Source organism: Brassica napus, chromosome C9 (assembly GCF_020379485.1).
Source record: "Brassica napus cultivar Da-Ae chromosome C9, Da-Ae, whole genome shotgun sequence".
NCBI classification, from domain to species: domain Eukaryota; kingdom Viridiplantae; phylum Streptophyta; class Magnoliopsida; order Brassicales; family Brassicaceae; genus Brassica; species Brassica napus.
In genome coordinates this window covers 56,365,840-56,384,910 of record NC_063452.1, presented here as the reverse complement: position 1 = coordinate 56,384,910, position 19,071 = coordinate 56,365,840, and the positions used below count along the sequence as shown (strand labels likewise).

General features: G+C 37.6%; 7 protein-coding genes across 8 annotated transcripts; 3 read left to right on the top strand and 4 right to left on the bottom strand.

Annotated features, from left to right (window-relative positions):
• Nucleotides 1-3,570: 3,570 nt before the first annotated feature.
• Nucleotides 3,571-6,094, bottom strand: LOC106426124. Its single transcript, XM_013866828.2, has 10 exons — nucleotides 5,952-6,094; nucleotides 5,613-5,907; nucleotides 5,204-5,471; nucleotides 5,078-5,108; nucleotides 4,796-4,920; nucleotides 4,637-4,689; nucleotides 4,400-4,510; nucleotides 4,155-4,318; nucleotides 3,970-4,090; nucleotides 3,571-3,858 (listed from the first exon to the last, which is right to left on the bottom strand). Exons 1-10 carry the CDS (start codon nucleotides 6,092-6,094, stop codon nucleotides 3,571-3,573), a joined length of 1,599 nt encoding a protein of 532 aa, XP_013722282.2.
• A 796-nt stretch (nucleotides 6,095-6,890) lies between these two features.
• Nucleotides 6,891-8,778, bottom strand: LOC106426198 (AAA-ATPase At5g17760-like). Its single transcript, XM_048769078.1, has 2 exons — nucleotides 7,671-8,778; nucleotides 6,891-7,549 (listed from the first exon to the last, which is right to left on the bottom strand). Exons 1-2 carry the CDS (start codon nucleotides 8,694-8,696, stop codon nucleotides 7,043-7,045), a joined length of 1,533 nt encoding a protein of 510 aa, XP_048625035.1. The 5' UTR covers nucleotides 8,697-8,778; the 3' UTR covers nucleotides 6,891-7,042.
• A 2,257-nt stretch (nucleotides 8,779-11,035) lies between these two features.
• Nucleotides 11,036-13,194, bottom strand: LOC106426196 (NADH--cytochrome b5 reductase 1). The gene is made up of 9 exons (XM_013866910.3): nucleotides 12,940-13,194; nucleotides 12,562-12,703; nucleotides 12,369-12,459; nucleotides 12,199-12,276; nucleotides 12,022-12,102; nucleotides 11,846-11,935; nucleotides 11,688-11,753; nucleotides 11,507-11,593; nucleotides 11,036-11,335 (listed from the first exon to the last, which is right to left on the bottom strand). The coding sequence occupies exons 1-9, from the start codon at nucleotides 13,061-13,063 to the stop codon at nucleotides 11,243-11,245; spliced, it is 852 nt and encodes a 283-aa protein (XP_013722364.1). The 5' UTR covers nucleotides 13,064-13,194; the 3' UTR covers nucleotides 11,036-11,242.
• A 205-nt stretch (nucleotides 13,195-13,399) lies between these two features.
• LOC106426195 (probable lysophospholipase BODYGUARD 4) lies at nucleotides 13,400-15,454 on the bottom strand. The gene is made up of 5 exons (XM_013866909.3): nucleotides 14,889-15,454; nucleotides 14,465-14,796; nucleotides 14,202-14,389; nucleotides 13,795-14,114; nucleotides 13,400-13,692 (listed from the first exon to the last, which is right to left on the bottom strand). The coding sequence occupies exons 1-4, from the start codon at nucleotides 15,298-15,300 to the stop codon at nucleotides 13,796-13,798; spliced, it is 1,251 nt and encodes a 416-aa protein (XP_013722363.1). The 5' UTR covers nucleotides 15,301-15,454; the 3' UTR covers nucleotides 13,400-13,692; nucleotide 13,795.
• Nucleotides 15,455-15,663: 209 nt separating this feature from the next.
• Nucleotides 15,664-17,097, top strand: LOC125575517. The gene is made up of 5 exons (XM_048769077.1): nucleotides 15,664-16,110; nucleotides 16,262-16,348; nucleotides 16,430-16,477; nucleotides 16,551-16,618; nucleotides 16,705-17,097. The coding sequence occupies exons 2-5, from the start codon at nucleotides 16,262-16,264 to the stop codon at nucleotides 16,805-16,807; spliced, it is 306 nt and encodes a 101-aa protein (XP_048625034.1). The 5' UTR covers nucleotides 15,664-16,110; the 3' UTR covers nucleotides 16,808-17,097.
• LOC125592758 (homeobox-leucine zipper protein HAT7-like) lies at nucleotides 16,864-17,637 on the top strand. The gene is made up of 2 exons (XM_048768150.1): nucleotides 16,864-17,102; nucleotides 17,283-17,637. The coding sequence occupies exons 1-2, from the start codon at nucleotides 16,864-16,866 to the stop codon at nucleotides 17,635-17,637; spliced, it is 594 nt and encodes a 197-aa protein (XP_048624107.1).
• LOC106426171 (alpha-glucan water dikinase 2-like) lies at nucleotides 17,284-18,979 on the top strand. 2 transcript variants are annotated; one of them, XM_048769075.1, is made up of 5 exons: nucleotides 17,284-17,783; nucleotides 18,080-18,146; nucleotides 18,241-18,333; nucleotides 18,411-18,579; nucleotides 18,650-18,979. In XM_048769075.1, exons 1-5 carry the CDS (start codon nucleotides 17,686-17,688, stop codon nucleotides 18,793-18,795), a joined length of 573 nt encoding a protein of 190 aa, XP_048625032.1. In that variant the 5' UTR covers nucleotides 17,284-17,685; the 3' UTR covers nucleotides 18,796-18,979. The 2 variants fall into 2 exon arrangements, with proteins under 2 accessions (XP_048625032.1, XP_048625033.1); XM_048769076.1 differs by having other exon boundaries at nucleotides 17,989-18,146.
• Nucleotides 18,980-19,071: the final 92 nt, after the last annotated feature.

Genomic DNA, 19,071 nt, shown 5'->3' with positions numbered 1-19,071 from the left:
AGTTTAACAATTGTCGACCTGAGATAGAGGTGTATGTATGAAGAGAATTATGATTTCGTTTTACCTATTGTGTTAGACTTACATGTTCAGCCGTAGACCAATCGTGGCATCAGTATTGAATTCTGGGTGGTAAAGATTTATTTTTTGTATTATGAGTATCTGCCCAACGACGACATCTGCACATTGATTCTGAGTTAGAATAAACATCTATGTCTGTAACTTTTGATGTTATTGTCTTTTGATCAATCTGAATGTAATACGGCAGTTGGGTGAGTTTTCGATGTCGTGAATTATGTATGACAGAAAATCCTGAAAATTTATATATATCTCCCTCGGTTAAATTTTTTGGTTCATTTGGCTGAATGTTACCGGTGAGCCGACCTTCTAATAGTTGTCCTTGAATGTGAACAAATTTTGCTGTGCCGAACCAATTAAGTAAATAGTGAGTATTTTAAACCAAATATGTTGGATTGGAAAATACATATATATGTATGTATATGTTAAAGTTTTAATAAAAGACTTACGTGGTGGTCGTAGCACATGAAGCCGATGCAAATTTGAGTATTATCTGTTTGGTGTTTTTTAATGTCCCAAACACTTCTTATACAAACCGTGATAGGGCGCACTGAAATCCCTTCCTGAAGTTGGTGGATTCTTTGAGGAATGTGTTGCATGTGAGATATCACTCTAAAACATGTGATTTTAAGTAAGGGCATACATTCACCAGTATTACAAAGTTATAATATATTTAAATTAATATTTCGTTAATTATTAAATATTTCATAAAAATAAAAATAATTTATTCTAATGTTGTTTGAATTGATAATATATGTACATACTTTTTTTTGTAAAATTATTAGGTTCGCGAGTGCAACCAAAACAATATCATTTATACAAAGAAGAAGAAATTCATACGAAATTACAGTTGTCTTACCTACAAAACTTCTAATAGTATAGTTAGCTAACTTCTTAATACAAATTTTATATCATTGACTATATAGATAGATATTCTTACATTTCTTACCACGTTCTTAACTGAAATACATAACTTCCTGCAAAATTGTAATTGCTATTGGAATTACACAGGAATCTCCAATACGATATAATTGAGATGTATTTTGCAATATGAACATTATAATTAATATGTTTTCGGCGTCTTCTAATATGTAAAAAAATTGTATTACTTTTTGGTCTACAAATTGTATTAAATAAGTAAAATATATTTTTTATTTTTTTTAATGTTTAATTTAAATAAATTAGCACTCATCATTAAAATGGGTTATAATTTGTAAACTATATAATATTCTATACAAAAATAAATTTATTAACATAGGCTAAACTCTTATATCTATAACTATATATTATCTAAAATAAATTTATTCGTAAACTATATAATATCTTTTCTAATCACCAGATCGAATGAATTGACGGAAAATTGTTTTAAAACTATCAACAATATATTGTTTAAAAATGTTTATATACAAAATATAATAGTATATAATAAACTTTAGTTCATATACTATTTAAAAACATGTTATTAGAAAACTTCGAAATTTTGGTAATTCATTTAGAAAATTAAAGAAAAATCAAATTTAAATTATAAAATATATTTTTCTTAAATATTATGATATATGCTACTATGCATAAAAATTTACTAAAATAATAGAGCTACATTATTTAAACAGAACATAGTTTTTACTTATAAATTCTGTAAAATACTAAAAGGATAGATGTCAAAAGTATAATATAAATAAATTTAAAATGTGTTATATGCAAAATATGTAAACCAAATAATAATATATTTTAAGGATGTTTTCTACCTAATTATTTCAGATAGTTATTTTATTGTACCTAACTTGAAATATATCAGTAAGTAAAAAACTAATAAAAAGTTAAATGTATTAAAAAATCACTATCCAGTAACAAAAAAAAAATCACTATATATTAATAATACCGAATAAAAAATATAAACAATAATATCATAGAGTTACACAATATATAACACTAAAATATAAATTATACATTTAGAACATTGGTTTGGAGTCTGTTTTTGCAGGTCTTTCTTAGAATTTTTTTATATTTAGTCTATAATTTTTCTTTATGTAATTGTCAATCCAATCTTTGATAAATAAAGGGGTTGAATAACGTTTTGGAGCAAAGATAATAAACGCAACAAATGGCCTCAAACAATTATAAACCTTAAGGGTAGAGCCTAGCTTAAAAGCAAGGAAAAGTATAAAAGCTTCTACGCTGAATAATTCGAATCAGTTCTTAGATTTAGCCATGGCTTATTTCCGATTAAACACTGCAGAGAAAGAAACAGGAGATGACTTGTTTACCTGCAAGCGATGTGGCTTGGTCGGAGGGTGTGCTATCCATTCTAGTCTTGGACAGCGACTGTTGCTACCAACTCGCTGCAGATCAGATATGTCAATACAGGTACCTGCTTAATATTGATTCTATTTAGCTTCCAGAGCTTCTGGAGAATAGTCGTGAGAAGGTGGGAGAGAGCGGCTGTTGGTTTAGGCAAGAAAGAGGTAGGTTTATGAGAGAATCGTTTCCAACAGGGTATTAGGCAAGAGTTCCACTATTTATTTCAAAGAAGCATTGTTAAGAATATTAACTTTCCTTTGATATAAATATTCATACGCAGATTGATATAAATATGGTATTCTGTAATAATTTTGGAAAAATACGTTTGTAGAGTAGACATCGAGAGGTATTAATATGTTTGCTTTGATTGACGTATGCAATTTAAATCACAGTTTCAAATCATTAACGTATGCAATTCAAGCAAAAAAATGAATAATTAAAATCATTTCTTCTACCACTTTGTTTCAAAACAGGGAGTCATTCTATATGACTAAAGGAAACTTCAATCCAAAAACATCAACAACAAAGAAAAAAAAAACAATGCAAAGAGAGTGGTGCATATAGATGGAGCGCAAAGTCAATCCTGTCTTTTTGGATCACTGCTCGTGTGATGATGCTCCATGGCGATGATTAATGGTGGGTGTTAGTTATGGCTAAACGTGTCTGCGTATTCACAATACGTGAGCGTTTAGTTTCTTCTGATTCTCACCTCCTCTTCAAACATCTGCACACTGCATCATTTGAGACAATTGGAACAATCAAATCAAATTTTTCCTAAAGTTTGGAAATATCGAAACAAAAAATATCACAAGTGGAGTTTTAGCTTTACTACTACTACCTTCTGCTCCAAGAAACGAACCTGAGAAGATAGAGCTGTCCCCCTTTATGTCTGTGAATATTCACAAACTTAAAAGACTCATAGCACTCTGTCCTCATCACACCAAATTGCAGCATAGGAAAATACAATACATAAAAGATCATGATACAATATGTAAAGATCATAATACAATATGTAAATTGCTCAGAAGGATAAGAAGAAACCATATAACGAAATTGTATTAAAAAAACTTAAACATTAAAGCCAAAAGCCAGAAGTCTAAAAGGAAAAGAACGCAAAGCCAAAAGAGAAACAAAAAAAAACGACTTGGAATGCAGCAAAAAAACAATCACTGCATAAGAAGATAAGTAGAAAACCCATTAGCCACTCTTGGAACGTTTTGCTTCATCTGCCTCAAGGATCTCAGCGGCTTTTCTAGCCTTATCACCTGCAGTATCTCCGGAGCTTCCTGAAGAACCAGACCCCACACCTACAGTCGACGGCAGTGGGGCTTCTGGTGGGAGTATCTTGGTGATGGTTATGGTCTGAGTCTTGCCAGTCAGACTATGATCCGAGACCTTCACAATAAACTTGCGTGTCTGCCCTATTGTATCAAGTAAAGCTTGCGGAACAGGCACGCAGTGATCAGCTCCTACTCCATCATTAGCCTAACATCCAAGCAAAATGCACATGAGTTGAGCTAATATATGAATCGATGATGTCATAACTACTTTCCTGTAACCCAAACATATCTGCTATATAGACAGATCTGAAAATACCTCAAAGTAATTAGCAACCAACTCTGATGCATGTTTACCGGTCAGCTCCTTTCCAGCATCACCATGAATGACAAAAACTGCTTGCTCAGTCTTATCATACACAGATATCTTCGTGAGGTACCTACAACAAAAGAAGATTAGATACTAACACTGCCAAAACATAGATGAAAAGACTCAGCACTTACTGAAGTACGCCTGTGACTTCAGTCTTCACGCACTTCGTGTTGTTGCAAATCAAAGAAGTAGGCCCTTTGACCGCCTTGCTATTACATCCACCGCAGGAGATGTAATACCATGCAGAACCCTGGACAACATCATCTATAGTCGCCATGCACTCAAACCAAGCAACCTTCATTGTGGAAAAATTAAATAAGCCTAGTAAGTACCCAAACGCATGGAAACAAACGCAAAAACAGAACAATGCTTATACCTTAGAAGAGCCTTGCTTGATGTAAGAGAATAGCTCTTCAAGAGTCACTGACTCAGGCTTAGTGACTACCTCAGCTGCAATCCTATTAGCAATATCAGAGTTGGAATTCAACTTGAGAAAAAGACAGGAGCTCAAATACGTTAGAAAAGCCACATGAAATGTTCAAAAAAAATTGAACGAACAAAGAACTGAATACATATCTGTCTACCATTCAAGATAATCTCTAGTAGGCTAAACATCGGCATCCATAAACACCCGAGACGATGACATAGAAGTGAGAGCAAGGGTGCCTGTTAATACCAAATGAACCAATGTGATTATTAAAACATGCATTACTACCGCCTAATCTAACAACAAAAGAATGACTAATACAGTTCCAACTGAAAGACTACTAACCTCCAAGGTGTTTAGGGTTCACGGTGGTAACCAAAAGAATGCTTGGGGTGTTTCCATACGACTTGAATTTCTGGCAGAAATCGGCTGCAGCTTTGTCCCACAGATAAAGCTTCATCACCGGTCCGCTACATAACATAAAAACATGTGTTAAAAATAGCATACAAAACAATGAAAGCAATAACAGTAGAACAAACTTACTTATGTGTCTGGACATGAACACATAAATGCCGCTTCTCTGCAATATCAACTTCGTCAAGAATCATATGGTCCGTGATAGTCTACTCATTCACCAGCTTCATGTGGCCAATGTAATCTGAGATAGAACAATTTAAATACGCAGACATCAAACATCAACTCTAATCATATACCAAACGTGTCATCAAAACTAAATATTCAAACATGTCTTACCATAAAGATCACCCCTGGAGTCGCAATTGGCCTTAAACTCCTCATAGTTGTGGAACCTGAACCTATCTTCTGGAATCAAAACCGGAGGGTTCTCAACCACCGCCAAAGAAGTATTCCAAGAAAACGATACGGTGGCGACATGATCAGCAACCCGATACTGATCTTTGCTTCTGGATCCAAAAAATTTGCTCAGGTTATAGACAGAACCAGCTACCAGATCAAATGTCCCAACACGTCCGGCTGGGACAAAACCCTGAATAACGGTACCCTGTGAACAATCCAAATCATTGATTAATATAATACTATCCCAATCAAAACTATACTAAAGCAAGAGGAAGTGTAAAAAAACCAAACTCTCTCGACCGATCAATATTAAAGCAAGAGGAGGAAGCTAAAAAGTCAGACAAACCTCTTGGTCGATAAGGAGCATCTCTTGTCCAATCAAGGTTTTCGTGTTTGGATTGCGAGCCTCCCAGAAGTGAATCAAACAAAACATCAAGTCAGCTTCGCGTGGGCCGTGTGAAACATCTCTGAACAACATCGCTTGGTCGCCACGCGCGGAGGAGAGAGCGGTAGCAGCGTCTGGGTTCATCGGATTGGCATATGAGACAGCAGTCCTCTCGTTAGGTTTCATCACAGTCGCGGAGGCAGCAACGGACTTCCCGTTTGGTTTCACAGACGCGGAGGAGACTACGGTCTTCTCGCTGATATTGCGGTCGGTGGAGATCGAAGATCCATTTGGTTTCACAGACGCGGAGGAGGCAACAGTCTTCTCGCTGATCTTGCGGTGGAGATCGAAGATCCGTTTGGTTTCACAAACGCAGAGGAGACGACGGTCTTCTCGCTGTTCTTGCGGTCAGTGGAGATCGAAGATTTGCCGGTGGATTCCATCGCAATGAATTTTAGAGAGAAAATTATCAACTTTGAAGGAATCATAAGATAGAAAAACAGATTTATAAACAGAAAAATGGTGAGGAAGGCGGAAAGGATCCATTGAATGATTTTAGTATAGTTTTGATTACAGGAGTTAATGGCGATATTACTCGGCAAAACGGTTTTGGAGAAAAGAGAGATGGAAGAGATGGATGTCGAAAGGCGAGAGAAGATCGAAGGAAGAGATGGAAGTCGAAAGGTGAGTGAAGATCGAATTAGGGTTACGACGACGAACGCGTAACACATCGGGTCGGGCCAGCATCTGCAGACTGTGGGCCGAAAAATCAAAATAAAAACAGGCCGAAAACATCAGAAGCCCAAACCAACTTAACTCGCCGATGACGTCGCCATTTGCTGCATTATTACTGGACGAATTTACATGCCGACGTGGACCCCCTCAGAAGGCTTTATATCTGGCTTTTAGTATTGTAATAATGGATAATAGATATCCCCTGAAAATATTTTGAGTATAGATGATCTTCCGTTTTAATGATCAGACAAGCGAATCACACTTTATTAGAAAACCAAATGTTGTATAAATGCTTCGTGGGGTAGTCTCTGTCTCTCCACACCTTACCCATTCAAAAATTATTTCCATATAACTAAATTAATAATGTGCACTGTATAACATTCTTGGTAATTTGTACCTCCAAAGACTATATCAGCAATCTCTATGAAGAAAAATAAAGTTCCATATTTCTTAGTGGGTCTATAACGATTCACAACCCTATATATATAGAAAATATATAAGAAATTTTTAAAAACACTTAATTTATATCATCAGAGATTTCAAAACAATCTTGTTAACTTTTACAATAGCACGGCTCTTCGGTCTATTTATGTCTTCCTCATAATCTTTCTTATTTGAGCTAAATACTGGATCACATAAGTTTCTAACACACTGTCTTAGGTCCAAAACAGAACAAGTTTCTTAATCCTTTTACGATTCTTCCTCGGAGAACCCTCAGCATCACGCTTTAATGCCATCTCATCCATCTCCAATCTACCCTCCTCCTTCATAATCACCTGACTCGATTCATCAGCTTTAAACCTCATCCTCTCTAAAACACTCACCAAACCCTCAAGCGCCATGTCAGCATCCTCACTTTTCATCAGCTCCTCTGCCACTTGTGCCGGCGTAATCACACCCCCTTCCATCAGTCGCTCTATCTCCGGGTAAAGACGGTGTGGCATCGTTGTGTCGTTCAAGCACAAATAGTTAGAGGCTAGTCTCTTGAATCCTTGGAAAGTGCAATGTCCCATGTAAATGTGCATATCCATACGACCCGGGCGTAGTAATGCCGGGTCAAGCCTATCTTTATGGTTCGTCGTGAATATTATTATCCGCTCGTCTCCACAGCTTGACCATAACCCGTCTATGAAATTCAGCAGCCCTGATAACGTCAAAGGACCCTAAAACACACAAGAAAAATGCCAATTAAATACACTAATAAAAAGTATAGTAATTAGTATCGATTTCGGTTTGGTTCAGTTTGATTTAACCGTAACAGATCCATAGAAGACAGAACCAAACCTGAGACTCGCCACGGTTCTTGCCTTCACCAGGCTGTTGTTGCTCCACTCTATTGGGCAAATCCACCGCACAGTCGATATCTTCAATGACAAGAATCGAGCGGTTACGTGTCGCTAGCAAGAGCCTCCTCAGGTCAGAGTCACGCATCACACTCGCCAGCTGAAGATCATAGACATCAAACTTGAGGTAGTTCGCCATGGCTGCAACCAAACTAGACTTCCCGGTTCCCGGCGGCCCGTACAGCAAGTAACCCCTCTTCCAAGCTTTCCCCACCCTCTTGTAAAAATCTTTCCTCCTTATGAACCGGTCAAGATCGGCGATGACGTCACGCTTGAGCTCGTCTTCCATGGCCATGGTCTCGAAGGTGGAAGGATGCTCGAGGATGACCGGTTCCCACCGGAGAGAGTTGAGAGAATGCAGCATCAGGATCCTCCTCTCGTCTCTGATCTCTTTAGCTTTGGTCTCGACGTAAGGGATGTAAGAGTTTAGGATCAAGTCTTTATGCTTCTTGTCGAAACTCAGCTCGAAGTACTCGCTTTTACCGTCGTCGTCGACAGAGCTTCTCCTCCCTCCGCCGCCGCCTCTTCCTCCTCTTCCGCCACCTCCGCCGCCGCCGCTTTTCTTGTCTCCTCCGCCGTCTGTGACGAATATCCACTTCAGCTCGACGTCTTGGTACACGTCGTTGACGATTTCTCCGTCGCTGAGGTACAAGTTGACGTGTTTGTCTTTGTGGCCTTTGCTGATTCTGAGCCTGATGGCGTCTGGACTGATCTTGGTGGAGAGATAGGTCTGAGCGGCTCGGTAGATCTCGTTGCTCATCCCCATGTTGTCGTCGTCGATGGTTAGAGTCAGAGTCGTGGAGGAAGAGCGGTGGAACAGAGACCGGAGAGAAGAGTAGATGAAGTCTTGGATTGGTGCTGGGATGAGCTCATGAGCCATTGATCGAATCATCATCATGTAACCAGCCATTGATGCGTACGCTGTGAAGAACGATGTAGGTGAGGGAAGATCTGTTGAGAAAAACATCGTGTCTCTGTTTTTTTTTTTCTTCTCTGTTTCTACTGTTGTGTTTGTTGAAGATGGAGAGAGTGAAAGGGAGAGGTTAAAAGAGATATATAAAGAATGAGAGAAGCTTAAGGAAGAAGGTTTCACTTGGGGTTAAAAGACATTATTAGTCCCCTTAACACTTAAGATCTCATTGTCTTATTAATTCAATGGATGCGTAGATGATAATTGACCCTTAAAATGGAAAAAGTAAAATAAATAAAAAGTAGAAAGATGACAAAAGAAACTCTTGGAAAATTTCCACGAAGAGTATGTCCATTTATTTTCCAATTTTAACTCATACGAAAGGTCTTTTTTTTAATATTTATTGCGTGACAAATGAAGATTGAAGACTCCAAAACTCTATTTTTTTAAAAAAAAAATAGAATAAAAATGAAAATTGAGTAAAATTGCTTCAAATTCTACTCTATTTTTTACTTTATAATGGAGTGATGAACAAACAAAAAATAAATTACTCTATTTATAGAATAAATTTCATTATAGAGTGAGATATGAAGTTGGTTTGAAGTATTTTTTATTTCATATTCACTTTTACTCCACTGGGACGGAGATGCCTTAATGTATATGAATGTAATTGGGTCAGCTTATGTAGTTTGTTCTCAGATTCGATATCTTAATTCTTTTTCATGGAACGGTTCAAAACCTTTTCAATTGATTAGTTTGGATTTGTTTCGTCATTATTTACTGATAATGTGATATAACTTCTTTCGTAATATGTCACAAAACTACGTATATTGTCAACAACAAAGCTATCTACTCATACGCAAGTGAATAATCTAATCGGCATGCATCATAATACATGATGACGACAACATCAGTATTATACATAGAAAAACGAATATGATACATGCATGGTGTATAAATATTCCCATTTAAATATTGAATAAATGTTTTCACATAGATTCAAGTTCTAATAATCACGAAATAAGAAAGTTTTCTTTTCTTTTTCTTGTTTTGTGAGAGTGATATATAGATAACCTTGTTTAGTTATGTTGGAAACGTCACGTGGCTTCACAGAAAACTTTATAAATTGTAATTGTGATAACCAACTTACGGTAATTAATATTATATATATGGTTATACATGTTGGATTTTGCTTAGTTTGTTCAGGTGGTGATGACTGATAACTTGCAAGAATATACACTTACGTAAAAGAAGACCATTACAAACTTGATTTTTCTGTAACTCGATTACCTACCAAAACAACCAAAAACTTTTATTATCTTTTAAAAGTCATTCCTACCAATAGCAAAACCTATTACGCTGGTACTTTTGGCCTTGGATAACAGTTTTGGAGATTTTTGTATGTTAATAAGTTTGGATATTACAGTAACTATTTATGGTTGGAATTTAACTTTTAAACATTGGTATTTATGACATTTGATGATTGACCCATAAAAGACCAAAAAGCAAAAAGATGCGCTATATTGTCGCGATGTAGCATGTGGGACTTCTTATTGCGTGTTGTAATTCCATCAGTAAAGAAATGTAAGAGGAAGAGGTACGTGTCAGAGTAACAATGGATAATGTGATTCATAACCAAGAAGAGAAAAGTAAGTGTACTGCTGAGTCATGAGTTCATCTTTCTTTGGACCGTGGCGTACCTACTTTAATATATCAAAATATGCTTTTTAACAATATCGAGACGACGCAAAATTCTCTATCGCTAGCCTATACTTCAAAAGTAAATTTATATTAAAATATATTTTTTTCTCTCAACAACAAAGCATTATTCATCGTTCACCAACATTTCATTTTATAATGTCACTAGCAGTATGACTATGATGTCAAGAGAAAAGTTTGGTAAGATGATAGTTGATGAGAGAAGGAAATACTTTATTAAACTTATTGTAACACACTTTCACTTCACTTCATTTTTTAGAAGGATATTTACATTCTTAACAAAGAGATGATATTTTTTCATGGTTTTGCAGTTTATTAGCTACTTACTGAAACATCTTTCACTTCATTTTTTGAATGATATATACATTTTTAACCCAAAAAACAGACTAGTAACTTCATAAAAGTATTCTGCAATTCAAAAAAGTTATTGAAAAGAACAAAATAAAGGTTTTCTATAATAATAATCTTTTCATCAAAAATCAATTTCAGTCATCCTTTTTATAGCAAATGCTATTAAAGTGACTCATGATTCATGCCTAGTAGGGCCAGTAGCCCAAATTGATTGCAACAGACCAAAACAAACATATAGGGCAGGTCATGTTGATGTCGATGTCCATGTCACTATCAAGTCTTTATATGAATACCAAACCAAACCAAACCGGTACAACTAAACCAAATGCCTAACCAAATCTTTTACCAATAAATCAGAACTTCCAACGAGATAACAAACGGTCAAACAAACTTGGAACAGAAACACAACTCTCACTCAATTAAGACAGCAACTCTCAGTTGGGAATGTAACTAAAATTATTGATCAGAGATAATGAGTTTTTTTCTTAAATAGCTCCTTTTGTGGAGAAGCAATCAGAAGCAGAGATTTTAGATCAGAACTGGAATTGCATCTCTGGAGAGTAACCAAGAGCTTCAAGGTTTGCAGCCATGGCCTTGTTCATAGGCGGTGGTCCACATCTTAGGATCTGCAATTCAAACATATACACCAATCTTATGTTCATCACTCAAATTACTTCTTGTCAAGTGTTTCATTCACTTGCAGTGTTCTTGGTTTTGTTTCACATAGAGATTTAGAGTTGGAAACAGTGATGACTGTGGTATGTTTAAGATCAAGTAACAATGGAAAGGTATTCTACCTGAATATCAGATGCTGGTGCAGGGCAATGGGACTGAATCATTTCTTTCGATACAAATCCAACACCACCATCCCATGTCTCCGGAGGCTAATCATATTTGCCACACAAGATTGAACCAAAAAAAGCATCAAGAAAGAGTTACTCTAGAAGAACGCCGAAACATTTGGATTTGGTGGCTAACCTGGTTCAGAACATAGTAGATTTTGAATTGATCTGGGTAATTGGCTGTAAGACTCTCCAATTCTTCCTGAAAGAAGTATTGCGTCACATAATATTTAGAGTTTGAAAACAATCTATATGTTCTCGACTAGTACAAGGTGATAGACTCTTTCTTTTTACCTTTAAGAGAATGTCTTCGGATGTAACATTGGCGTAAATGAGGTGCACCTTTGTCTTGTCTGTTGGGTTTTCTAGAATCGCTCTTGCCACCTTCAAAAGAGAGAAACAAAATACGGTTTAAGCATATACATTGGCTGCAAAACATGATATTAAACACGCAAACGTATGAGACATACTTGGAACATGGGAGTGATGCCTGAACCTCCAGCAAGCATTCCAAATGCTCTAAACTGGCCTGGCTGATACTTGAATCTGCCCTGGCAAGTTCAAATGTAACAAAACAACAAAAAGTTTAAGATTTAATGACAATTTTGAGATAACATTAACATCTGAGTTAATAAAGTAGTGAGTACCTTTGGTCCCTTAACAGCAAGATGGTCTCCAACACGCATCTCCCTGAAATGATGAGACATCCTTCCTTGCGGATACATCTAGTTGGCAACGAGATTTTCATAGCTGAATTAGTGAGAATACAAAAACCGAGTCAAGCTGAGTGAGAGAGTAAAAGCATATATATACACACCTTAATAACAAGTTCAAAACGTCCAAGGTCAGAATCTAAGGTTGTGGGAGTGTAGGGCTTAATAACATCCTCTCCTTGAGCATCCTTTCCCCTATGGACAAAATTCATTATATTTCATCATAACACCAATTAAAGCCTCTCCAAACACAGAACCTAAACTAAGGTTTACATATGAATATGTTCATAGCAAAACCTGCAGCTGATGTGTTGACCAATGGGAAGACCCAAGACGGAGGAAGAAGTAGGAAGCTCAAATACGAATTTAGCCACATTGTGACTAAGTTGCTGCTTCTTAACAAGCTTGAACTCCTTGAAGTTCTCCGGATCCAAACACCCTATAATATAATCCAACAAAACCCAAGCTGAAACAAGTAGACAATTACAAAAACGACCACAAAAGGCTCAATTTTTTAACATTGATGTAGGCTAATTCAACCTTCCAAACACGGACGAACTCTATACAAATCTTTGCCTAAACTTATACAAAAAAAGTTTCATGCTTTTTTTCAGGGGAATAAGATAGGCATTGTGAAAACTGAAAAGGTTTTGAATTTGGGGGGATAGAACCAACCTCTGCGTTTTTTGGAGGAAGAGAGATAGTAAGCAGCACCAGCACCAGCACCAACTGCGACGAAAGCGACGAAGACGCCCAAGAGAATCTGGCGATCGAGGTTTTGGAGGAACTCTGTATCCATGGCGAGAAATGAAAGGAAGAAAGAGAGAGAATGGGGGAAGAAGAGACTGGGAGCAAGATCAGTTCTTTTAGCGAGGAGTCTCTTTAGCTTGTTATCTCCGCCATTAAAACGAAGGGATGGGAGCTGGTAGACCTAACACCCCCATGACGTTATTTCTAATTACATTTTATTTTGACCGGAGTTAAAAAAAAAATAATCGAAAACTATATGAGATCACTGTTTGAATCCAGTGGTCGAGTGTGCAAGATCTTGAGGGTCTTCCAAATTCATTTCTACTTAATTATGGTTTAGGTCCGGTTAGAGTTCACTGCTATTTACGAGTTTGCAGCTAATCAATGGAGAGATCGCGTGTCATTGAATGGACATTTACGTGATTAAGCACAAGATTACTGGAGCATGTTAATGACGGTTTCTATACCTAAATTCCCTTGGATTACAAGACAATGTATCCTGTGTCTCAGCCTAGTAACTTGGTCCACCAAAAGGGGCTTATTGTGTGAACTTGTGATGAAATTGGGAAAGCTTGCATCTACATTGTGAGCGGAGATACGTTCAAGAAGACTCCGGTTGATACTTTGCTTGCTCCGTGCCCTTATCACCTTTCTCATGTTCCCAGTTTGGTATCCATCCTTCAGATCAAAGAGAAGAACAAGAATCAGCAATTAGAATTTTGGTTTCTTGTATTGTTTTGTACCAAACTGACTTGATCCAGAGTTTTTAGTAACTAGAACCTTATCTACATGAACCCCAAATGCTCTCCAGTTTCTCAACAAACTCTTCTCTTCTTCCGCCTATAACACTCTCGTGATCAGCACCAACAACAATCTCAACTTCCACCGCCGGAAAACTCCTCTTCATATCACCAGAGCAATGCAATGGAACCATTTCATCACGGTCGCCTTGCATCAAGTGAATCTTAACACCGGAGTTTACAAGGGTTTCAAGATGTTTATCCGCGAATTTGGACCCACCGCAAATCACATTGTGCATACAATGCCATGCAGAGTGATGTGTGTGTCTTGTTATGTCCTTTATCTTCCAAGGAATCTCCCTAACAAAGACCAAATCTTTACTAAACAATAAACATGCTGATCATTAAACCGAACCAAAATAACAAAACCGGTTGAAATGTTTTTACCTTTTACCAGTACATAGCTTGATGAGCGATTCCCATATCTTATGATGCTTGCAGACTATGAAACAAACGCATCGACCAACATGTTCGTACCACGACATGACCGCAGTACCAAACGCTAGTGGTGGCCAGAGTCGCTTTCCAGCGATTCGGGTCAAGACCGATTCTTCAAGTGATGAAGGAAAATAAGGCTGAAATGTTAAAACACATTAGCTCACGAATTAAACTGAAACATAAGATAATAAGACAACAAACTAATCTCTCACCGGCGCGACAAGAGTAACTGATTTTACGATGGTTGAGTGTTTAGCAGCCAAAGCAAGAGCAATCAAGCACCCCATTGAATGTGCAACCACATGAAATGAACCTAACTGGTAAGGCTCGATGACAGATTTTTCTATCCTTTCTACATGATCCCTCAACGTATAGAGACTGTCTCTCGGCTTAGGACTCTCCCCAAATCCCAAAAGATCGACCGCAAAGAGCCTGTAACGATCTTCTTTAACGTGTTCGAACACAGTCTCTGTCCAGAAATAAGATGAACCCATGAAACCGTGTATGAATATTACATTCTCAGACGGTTCTTGAACAGAGTCCTCTGTTTTTTATCAAACATGAAAAAAAAAAAATTAAAATTCAATCGTTAGCAAACATATAAAAAACGTATTGTTTTTAAATAATATTTGACACCTTGAGGAGTTGAATCTTTGACTACGACGTGAAGATTCCCATCTTCGTTCTTCGTCCACGAGTTGCAAGATTGGCATCCACAATCTGACCATCTATGAGCCTTCTCAGACTTCACCATTCTCCCGGAAAGCTTGAACCTTCTCGCGAACCCGAGAAAACCCATTTCCCGGAAAACGTTTCTCCTCTTGAATAAAGTCTCTGAAACCTCATTTTCACCGGTGGTATGAGGAGACGCGTTGCAGTAACAGCTTTGGGATTTTCCCTCCAGAATCTCGTCTAGGAGCACGTAAACGACGCAGAGTATCGCGTCGGTGAGGTCGAGGAAGAAGAAGACGAGTAAAGATAGGGCGGCGTGAATGGCTGTCCCGGATTGTCTCGCCCATTTCTTCGTGGAGATTGCGAGGAAAGACATGGAAGCGGGGAGAGAGAGAGAAGCTAGAGCGCCAGAGAAGTTTGAGATAAATGGTTAAGCCACGTCTCGAAAGAGAGAAGTTTTGACTTTTATTTTATCAGATAGAAACGACGTCATCTTGGTTAAATGCTTGTAAACAAATGGCTTCAAGAGTTGGTTAGGAATTAGGATGCTCTTTGCATTATACCTTAATTGTTTATTACATGAAGGTATTGGTTCATGAAGTTATCTAACCTATACTAAAAGGGTTATATGAGGAGTAGTGAGTGTGTCCACATAGGACAATTAAATCGGCCAATAGGAGAACAGCTCTCCGCCACATCACCTCTGCTTGTGACAAAGCAATATCACGGTTCTGGTGAACCCGATTTCACAAACCCTAATCCCACAATTGAATCGTAGATCGATTCCCTTTCACTCGCTTCATCTTCTCTGTTTCCCCTTTTCGCGATATTCATCACCATTGACAATCAAACTTTCTCTTTACTCTCATCTTTAATGTCTTTCGTTTCACCTCCCTCTCCATCTATTTCTTATAAACCTTTTCACCATTTCCTGGTTCCAATCAAAATCCAGAGAATCCTCTCAGGAAGCCAAATCCGCATGAAATTGAATGGCAAATCCCCACCGATCAGACATACCGGGTAAACCGGTGTCTCCTCCACCAACTCTGTCTCCGGCGATTCAGACTCCTCTGAGAAACACAAAGTCAACCTTTTGATTTCTATGGAGCCAAGTTGATATTATTGATGGTGGCTATCGTTGGAGAAAATATGGCCAAAAAGCGGTCAAGAACAACATGTTCCCCAGGTTCTTATTCCTTCATCCCCTTATTAGCTTAGTTACTCCTCCCTTTTCATTTATATATACTGTAGTACTGGACACATATGCTTGTGCTAATCTCGAACCAAGATCGAGTCTATATTGATTGTAACTTGCAGACTTCAAACTATTGTCTCAGATGATCTTTATAATCCCCAAAAAGCTTAAAGCGGGCAATGGAGTTGACCTTGAAACAGCAAATGGGCGACATAATTTCAAAAATAAGGTTATTTTTCTTCTTCAATAGATTTTAAGTTCAAAAAGTTTAACAAGAACTCATAAATACCAAATCAAATTTTATTTACAGAAATTTTCAGATCCGGCTACCGTCACTAAATGGAAAGATGAAAGAATGGTAAGATTTTATTGCTGACTTCATTACTATTGCCGATTGTTTCTGTTCCCTCATAAATCTTTTTATACTGAAGAAACACCGTTTCAAGTACTCCATGGTCATACTGGAGATGTCTTGGACTTGGCATGGTCAGACTCAAATGTGAGTTTTAAGTCTTTTCTTTGTTTGTTTTTTTTTTGAGATTTTTTGATCCATTTTTCGTATGAATTGGGTATTGGTTTTTGCAGTTGCTTCTTTCAGCTTCTAAAGACAAGACAGTTCGGCTATGGAGAGTTGGTTGTGATGAGTGTCTTCATATCTTCTATCTTAACAACTACAGTAACTTTTTGAACTCTTAACTCAGTTAAAAAGAATCATGTCTGGTATGAGAGTGACTCATACCAGACATGAGGAGGAAAAAGACTTATGTTCAGCTCAATCCTCTGTACTTGTGTGACATATACGTTTATATATGTATATGTATGAGGAGGAAAAAGAGCAATATTATTAATAGTCAAGGACTGAGATTGAAGTTGGCCTTTCCACAGCATGGACTCATGTTTCAGCAACTTCATGAAGACAATGCTCATCACTTACCTTCTCATACCTCTCCCCCTTCTTGCCCTCCTCATCTCTTCTATGGAAAGTCTCTCTCTCTCTCTCTCTCTCTCTCTCTCTCTCTCTCTCTCTCTCTCTCTCTCTCTCTCTCTCTCTCTCTCTCTCTCTCTCTGTATATACACACAATTACACATGTATATAACAGTATGAAAAGGGTTTAAGACTACCAAATCATGATTTGAAGTGTCAAACCTTTTTTTTGGTGTAGGAGGAGGAGGAAACTACATGATCAACAGATCAATGACGTTCACGGGAGTATCAGACCACCACCATCTAACTCAAAGAAGCCCGACCACGACGAAGACAATCTATCAGATGATGGGTCCCATATGATGTTAGGAGGGACGAAGAAGAGGCTGAATTTAGAGCAAGTTAAGGCATTAGAGAAGATCTTCGAGCTAGGGAACAAGTTGGAGCCTGAGAGGAAGATGCAGCTAGGTAAGGCCTTAGGGTTGCAGCCTAGGCAGATTGCGAATTGGTTTCAGAACAGGAAAGCTAGGTTGAAGACAAAGCAGCTTGAAAGAGACTCTGAAGAAACAGTTCGATGTTTTGAAATCGGATAATGATTCTCTTCTAGCACACAATAAGAAACTCCATGATGGGTTCCATAGATGTCAAAGCTCGAATCTGGGGTTTATCAGAACAGAGGGTGGTCGCTTGGACCGATGCTCATGACTCCATTTCAGCAAGTTACCAACACAACGGAAATGTAATTTTCTTTTCAGTTTTGCTCTGTTTTGGAGATTACAAAGTTCGCAGTTTTGCTCTGTTTTTAAAATCGCAGCTTTGCTCTGTTTTTTTATACAGCCTTCTAATTTTTTACGCTTCGGAAAAAGCAAGATATTTATCGAGTTACTGATCATAGTTTAACCATTTCTTTCTTGCACAACTCCGTTGGAGAGTGGTTGGAACAGATGGGGCAGCAAGAAATATTTTTTTTGTTGGATCCATCGCTTTTCAGGATGTAGCACACAAGGTCTTTGCCCTTAAAGTTTTTCTTAACAGGGGAGACATGGCAAGACTTAAGGAGATTCAAGAAGCTGTCTTACAAATGAGCGCACCAAAGGCTCTGGTAATAACTAGACATATAATTATTTTTTTCTTCCCATCTTCTGCTCATGCTTTTCTAGATGCATCACATGATGAGTTTTTGAACTCTTTGGTAGAGAAATGAACTGATTCACAAACTGAGAAGTGAAAGAATGTCGTATCATGGAGATGAATCAAGCTGGAACCGATCATGGGTGGCAATTAAGAAGGTAACAATCTCTTAAGAGTTTGTTGTGTGTAAGAAAGGAACAAGCACTTTACTGATCTTCTGAACATCAACATGTAGCTCTGGGCTTCAAAGTGGAACGTGAGAGCTTACGTCAGTAGAAAACTAGAGTTGACCCATGATGCCATCTGCATGTCGGTGCTGGTTCAAGAATCATGTGGTGATTATGCTTTCGTCATTCACACAAACAATCCTGTCACTGGTGATCCTTCAGAAATACACACAAGAGGTAAATTAAAAGACCTTGCTTCCTTTTTATGTTTTTCTGAGTAAAATAATCAAGAACTTGCGTTTCTCAGATTGTGAAGGGTTTGGGAGAGACCTTGGTTGGAGGATATCCAGGACAAGCAATGAGCTTTATCACCAAGAAAACAAACCTCAACTCGCCAACCGTGAGAAACAAAAAACAGATAGTGTTTGCATGTTAACTCCAGTAAGTATTTGAGCTGTGCAGGTGATCAGTAGTTACCCAAGTAAGAGGATAGTTCTGTACTCTAAACCCTCTATCATGTTCTTAGCAGGAATGTTGTCAAAGTCTGTACACATTAATACCAAATAATTAGTTTCCCCCTAAGTAATAGACAACCTATAAAAACCATTGTTTTCCTTAATGTTTTTTTTTTTGGATTTTTGTTTCTCTTAATTGTTGGACTAAACATATATCAATAAGTCATGTTCCTAATTTAATAGAATATATATATTTTTTAAAAAAAATTAGGTT